Here is a 6,525-nt window from a genome sequence, read left to right on the forward strand (position 1 = left end):
GGACGCTAGTGTTTGCTGAAGTATTTGTTTTGTTGTTTTTATGTTTTTGGCTTGCTTTCAGCCTGTACACTCTTCTTACCGTAAGCAATGTTCCGTTTTTGTTTGAACACCTGTTCACATATTGTATGATCGACAGTGATTTGAAAAGAGCCTCTTTCATCTTGTTCCATTCATTACTTAGCCAATTTGATTCCGTCCTTCTCAAGTGGGGAATTTCTTCATGCACCACATACTTACTTTGCAGGATTTCTGCAATGGCATGTGTATGCAACTGCCTGCCTGTCATTTCCCATTTTCTTGTTTTGTGATGTGTTGATATAAGATTGGTGTGTAAGGACATTGAATAACCCAGCTTTCTGTCTGTGTCTTCGTCTACCAGGACCGAGGCATTGGGAACACCTCTCTGTCCACATTTGGCGTGGCTCAGGCAGTGTTGGAGATCATCCTCATATTGTATCCTTTTAGTGCCCCCCCCCTTTGTCTGTGGCCAAAGTAGCATGCTCCATGGCCAAGAGCAACATTGTCAAGCCAGCTTTGTTTACCCAGGACATAGTTCAGCCGGACACCTTCCGGAAGACATGTTGTGCTGTTTCATCACCTTTTATCAAAGCTGAAAAGGTGCAGACTTGGGATACTTAAAAAGACGACTCAATGTAGCTGCTTTGCTACTAGCAGAGAAGTGTTTTTGGTCCTTGATTGATTTTCTCAACAGCTACTTGATGGTGTCCTCTGTTGTCGGCTTCTACAGCCTGAGAGTCTTTGAGGGACTAACTCCCAGAAATGATGACACAACCATGACAACGGTAAAGATGTGATGGAAGGAGAGGGTGTGGGGTGAAGTGGGGGCAAGGGTGCCAAGATTACTCCTAAGGTGCTGATCTGTTTGGGACCCCTGTGTTTCTTCTATTTCCCCTTTTCTCTCCCGCCTTCCTCTCACTCTGAACTCCTACTGCTCACTAATGTTTTCCTCAGGGCCTCCTCAATGGCTTTAGTTGATCTGTCCAATATTTGTTTGTTAGTTGCGCAAACATTGGCAAAGTGCAAGCCCCTTTCTTGTACATCAGAGGGAGAGTGGTTTTTTTGGAAGGGGGTGGAGGATGCGTGCTCTGTTTGGCCCATTGCGGTACCTATTCACTTGGTAATGAGTTTGGGAGTGGTGAGGCTTGTTAACTAGCCATGACGCTCCAGTGAAAGGGCTTGAAAGGACAACGGAGAGAACCTGGTAATGAGCAACTTCAGAGGTACTAATTGTACAATATGTGGAACCAATTTAACATTAAGTGGTGTGTGCATGTGTGAGCCTGTCTTAGCTAAAACTGTTGGTGCAATGGGTTCTTTTTCTTCACGTCTCATAACTGTACATTACATGCTTGAAAGATCTGAAGTTTCATTATCTGTTGATTTGTAGATCATTGGTTGCTGTGTGTCCATCTTGGTCCTGAGTTCAGCCCTGCCAGTAATGTCCAGAACTCTAGGTGAGTGTGTGTATGTACAGATGAAACGTTTAAAGTAACATTTTGCTACCTTTGCTACCTTAGCTGTTTTTATGCTTAGCAAACTGCCTGCTGGCTATAGCTTCATATTTATCAGAATTAGGGTCAATTCTTATCGTATCGATTTTTAATCTAACAATTCTTAATGAGAATAAGCATACCAATATTTCCCTAACTATTAAACCATTTCTTTAAGAGAAATGTAGGTTTAAATGAATTGTCAAAGATGTCATCACAACAACTAAGAACCAGATTGAGTAAATGTCCCTCCCCCACAACAGTTTTCAGATGCCACCAACAGCAGACCATTAAGTTTTGCAAGTTGAATTCTCCTATAGAAAGAGTGAAGGGGTAAAAATGACAGGAGTAGCACAATCACAATGGCACTAATAAACATGCAGAGTGCAGAGCACAGCTGTTCAAATAGCACTACTTTGTGCGTATTTGAGTGTGTGTGTGTGTGTGTGCAAGAGAGAGACCAACAGAGTGTGTAAATGGGACGGAGCGGAGCGAGCATACAGTGACTCATTGGGAGCTTTACAAAATATCAACAGGTTCTGCTTTGTGACGCTGAATAGATTAAAAAGGAATAAATGCATGAGACAGAGTTGAAGAGAGAAGGCCTCCCAGCTAAAGAAAAGAAATGTGGAGAGTTGAGTGTGACGAAGTGTGATGTTAGGAGACAAGAAAGGGTTTGTGTCTTGATGTGGGGTGTTTTTTTGCATGTTAATGTGGGAAACATGCACTGTATAAGAGAAAGGGAATCTGTACCACAACACAAAAAGTATGCTAAAGTATGTCTGTTTTAATATATTGACAAATAGTGTGTTAATTTAAATAAACTGAATACTGTATAATCACCAGTTTCCAAACTGATGATAGTTGTTTTTAAACTTTAAATGGAAAAGCTGTTTAGGTTTTTAAGTTGAGTGGTTGCACTTTATCAATTAGTTTAGGTGTGTTAACTTAATTTTCATCAATGTAACATGGTGTTTACTCAGCTTTATAGAGAGTTTCAGCTTATTGTTGGTATCTGGCCTGCAACTTAACTGTTTTTATTTGTATACTGCGTGTGTGCGCTCGTTCTCCATGTGTGCAATTATGGTGTAAAAACCAGTGGAGGACTATAGAAGTGAAGGACAGGTATGTGCATGGGCCTCAAAATATTGACAAAGCTTTTTAAAACATGGAAACAAATTTTGAAAATATTGACACATTGAAAACCGCTTTTAAAATATTGACACAGTAGCTGTTGTTACTAGCCAGTATGATAACATTGTTAGTCGCTTCATTGATGCAAAAAGTCTTGTTACTTGAACCTTGCATACTCTCCTCTTTTGCTCAAAATAAAAATGTATGGGCTTTATTTTTTACAATGTCTGCACAGATAATGCTCACTTATAGCCTATCGTACTGATACATTTCATTTCTGTGTTCACCTTGCTATCACAACTGCATCATCACAAAACCTTTTTTTTTCCAACAAAAAAAACTGTGAATTTCCCATCACAGCTTGTAGAGTAGTGGGAGGTAAAAAGTAAAAATATTTTGGTAGTAACAATTTTTGTTTTTAGGCAGCCATTATTTTTAACAATATATATATATATACTACAAGAAAGGGAGAGAAAAAGTCCCTGGTTGGTTCTTTCGTTTTTGATAGAATGTTGTTGCTCCTTTTTGTAAAAGCAATTGGTCATAGATATATGCCTTTTATGTTGTGATTTCTAGATTGTTTCATAGCCAGATGCAGGTGTGACAACTATACCAGTAGCCTCACACATTAAGTGTTGCTCACATATACAAAAAATAATCTCACTGCCATACAGTCCTCATGAATCTGCCTTTGCTTCTTGGATGCATGACCAGATGCATGCTAATGTCTCCAGCTCCGCCACTGTACTCCTGACATTTAAAATGTCAAGCATCTTTTTACCCCCAATTAGATTTTCTCGAATTACCAAACCAAGATCAAAACCTTTGGCATTAGAAATGGACGTGGCCAGATCACAGTGGCAAGCTGTATCAACTGGGGTCTCCATCATCTCTCCCCCTGTCTCTTCACAGGCAATTTTGTTAAAGGTCCTTGATGCTTGCAAACTGCTTACTGCGGCTGTAAATACATCTCTCCAGACACTGAATCGATAGCCCAATCTAATTGACAACAGAGGTTGTGAAGATGTTACAGGAGAAGTAGAATGTCTAAAGACTCGTGCCTCTCCAGTGTGCCACATCTGAATCTAATTTCTGGATACAAATGACTGAAATGGTTGTGGTGCATAAATTTAATATACTGATGTGATAATCTCCTTGGTCACTGTTGCATATAAAATTAACAACTCAAAGACAGATACCATTGGTAAATTAAATACAATTGTACACATTAAGTCATTAAAAGCTTAATTATAATCCCTACATTAGTTCATTATTCGATGGCACAGCTGGCCCGTCCTCAAGGTAGAGTGCAGAAATACCCGGAATGACAGGCCAAAAATGGATAAGCAGGAAAACAATAGGGCGTTGAAGGCTTTCCAGACACAATGCAATCAGCTGTAAAAGATGGTTAAAAAATGAACTAGCAGTGTGGAGCTAAGAGAAGCCTTCAGAAGAAACCACTCCTTTATCTCTGTCTGAAAGTCCTGGGAGAGAGATGAAGTCCACCTGCGTACCACCTTTGCTGCTATACTTAGTCACCCATCCTTCCATATTCTACAGGGAACAGTCCTTATAGTATTGCTAACCGAGACCCAGCCAAGTGATGAAAATAAGCATAAACCTTGCAGTGCAGTGGATCAGCGGTTGTTTAAGCCAGAGTGGATTTTTTTTTTCTGTCTCTGATAAAAAAGATACATAAACTTTGTTTTTGTTTTGATGACAGCATTGTCAGGCATTAACTATTGAGGTTAAAAAGTAAAGAGATTGCTATAAATATCAGGTACAGGTTAAGAGTAATCTCTATTCAATTGAAATTTGTCAGAAATTGTGCAACCATTCAGCTTCGCGGAAACTTACAAGATTGTGCTTGTTTATTGTTTGAATAAGATATGTCGCTAGCTCAGCGGCTGACTCAGGTAGATGTGTGAACAGGTGACTGATTCTATGGAAGATTTGGAGGGCAATCAATTACATTAATGGTCACAAAGTTTAATATTTGTTTTTCCAGGCTGAGATTATACCTGTAACAAACATAACCGTTTTTTGTATGTAAGCCTCTCTTTTAAATTGGATCTTTTTACTTGTGGACCACAGGATTTAGTTTATGAACACAATCTTGTCCAGGGGGAACTCTGCAAAATGAACTTGCTTTGTTTTCCCAGTTGTTTATTTTCTGGGATTTCCAACAATTTGGACTTCCGCGGAAAACATTTTGTTTCTTGGTTATCATAAATTATATATTAAGACTCAAAACAATAAGTCAAACTGAAACAGTAATTGTCATAATAGTAAGTCACAAATCCAACCAAGACATTACATTTTCCCAATGAGTGTCAACATGCTTTCTAACCCAGTTAATTGACTTGTCCTTCACAGGTATCACCAGGTTTGATCTCTTGGGAGACTTTGGGAGATTTAATTGGCTGGGAAACTTTTACATTGTCCTTTCATACAACCTGCTCTTTGCGGTCGTGACAACACTCTGTCTTGTGAGAAAATTCACCTCAGCGGTACGGGAAGAGCTTCTAAAGGCATTAGGTAAATGTATCTATTTCTTTTTCACGTGTCTTGAGGGTTTTTAACCAGCACCTTTTTTTTTAATATACTACAACAAACTAATTCCAGATTGCACCACATATTTTTTAATTGTCCTGCAATGTTTAACAAACAATCCTTGCCTTTGATAATCTGGATGTTTTTGTAGAATAAAAAGCAATCTATTTCATAATACCACTTTGACTCGTCAAATTCATAAAACATTTTTTTATCCAAAAAGGTTTAGTCTGAAACACTGACAGCACCAACCTACTCTGTGCTTTAGAGGTAGATAGTGTAGTGTCATCATGCTGTCGTCATGTACCTGGATTGACAAAATGGAAGAAATTGCAGCTGCTGGGGGACTGACATGTGACAGAGGATGGGGCTAGTCTCAAAGGCTTGTGGGGACAGGCCTTGGATGTTTGATACACAGAGGGTTAGAAAATGTCAGACAGAGGGACTGAGGGGGGAAAAAGCACATCAATACCTCTGTCTAAGTGAAAGTCTGAGTCTTTTAATGAGATTTCTCTGCCTTATCTTCCCCTGCCCAGGTCTGGATAAATTGCAACTGTCAAACAGCCCCACGGACCCTGAATCTGGGAAGCTCTCGGCAAACGGGCATCAGAAAACTCTGTGAAAGGACAGACACGCACACAGACACACACACACACACACACACTCACTCACACGTGAAAAGGATTGGAAGGAACTTAATAAACCCAGGCAGTGTCTGACTGATGCTGCAAATGGATGCTGAGAGCAATTTAGCTTCGTGACATTCCATCCTCTGTGTCTCGGATGGAAGCTGGGACAGAGCCAGGGATGAGAGACTGAGGAGTGAAATAAACTGGCATCACTGCAGTGACCTTGATGTTGACCTTAACCGTGACTGTGACTTTAAACCACCCATCTCTTGCCCAGCATTGCTACCTGTTTTTCTTTTACAACCTCCTCACCACTGCACTAGACAAAAGCAAAAGAGTAGAGCAGGTGACACAATGTTTTTTGACAACTTATATCTAGCTAAAAGGCAAAGGGTTATTTTCCATCACCATGCTCCTTATCTGTATTGAGTATAATAAATAGACCCCCATTTTCAATAGACTAATTTTTATAATGCCAGCGCTTGTGATACATGGAGCATTCCAGTTTGTCTAATAATTGGTCGTTGGTTGTTATGTGAACGGATACAGGCCTGATCAGTAGAGATGTTCCGATACCTAAAACGCTGGTATCGGGAAGTACTGGAGTTTATACACCGATCCGATACCACTTAAAAAAAAAACTAAAGAAATTCTGTTTTAAGGACTTTATGTTCTTTTTCCGTTATAACTGACTGCCA

General features: G+C 39.7%; 1 protein-coding gene across 2 annotated transcripts in view; it reads left to right on the forward strand.

Annotated features, from left to right (window-relative positions):
* The window catches only part of lmbr1 (limb development membrane protein 1), a 35,692-nt gene extending 29,709 nt beyond the window's left edge, over positions 1 to 5,983 (forward strand). The window contains exons 13-17 of one of the 2 annotated variants that reach the window (XM_032503880.1): positions 380 to 453; positions 713 to 803; positions 1,409 to 1,475; positions 5,022 to 5,183; positions 5,735 to 5,983. In XM_032503880.1, the coding sequence (XP_032359771.1) occupies positions 380 to 453; positions 713 to 803; positions 1,409 to 1,475; positions 5,022 to 5,183; positions 5,735 to 5,820 (480 nt within the window). In that variant the 3' untranslated portion in view covers positions 5,821 to 5,983. Of the gene's footprint in view, positions 1 to 379; positions 454 to 712; positions 804 to 1,408; positions 1,476 to 5,021; positions 5,184 to 5,421; positions 5,531 to 5,734 lie in introns of those variants that run through there. The other variant, XM_032503881.1, reaches the window with a different exon arrangement.
* Positions 5,984 to 6,525: the final 542 nt, after the last annotated feature.

Source organism: Etheostoma spectabile, chromosome 22, assembly GCF_008692095.1.
Source record: "Etheostoma spectabile isolate EspeVRDwgs_2016 chromosome 22, UIUC_Espe_1.0, whole genome shotgun sequence".
NCBI lineage: Eukaryota > Metazoa > Chordata > Actinopteri > Perciformes > Percidae > Etheostoma > Etheostoma spectabile.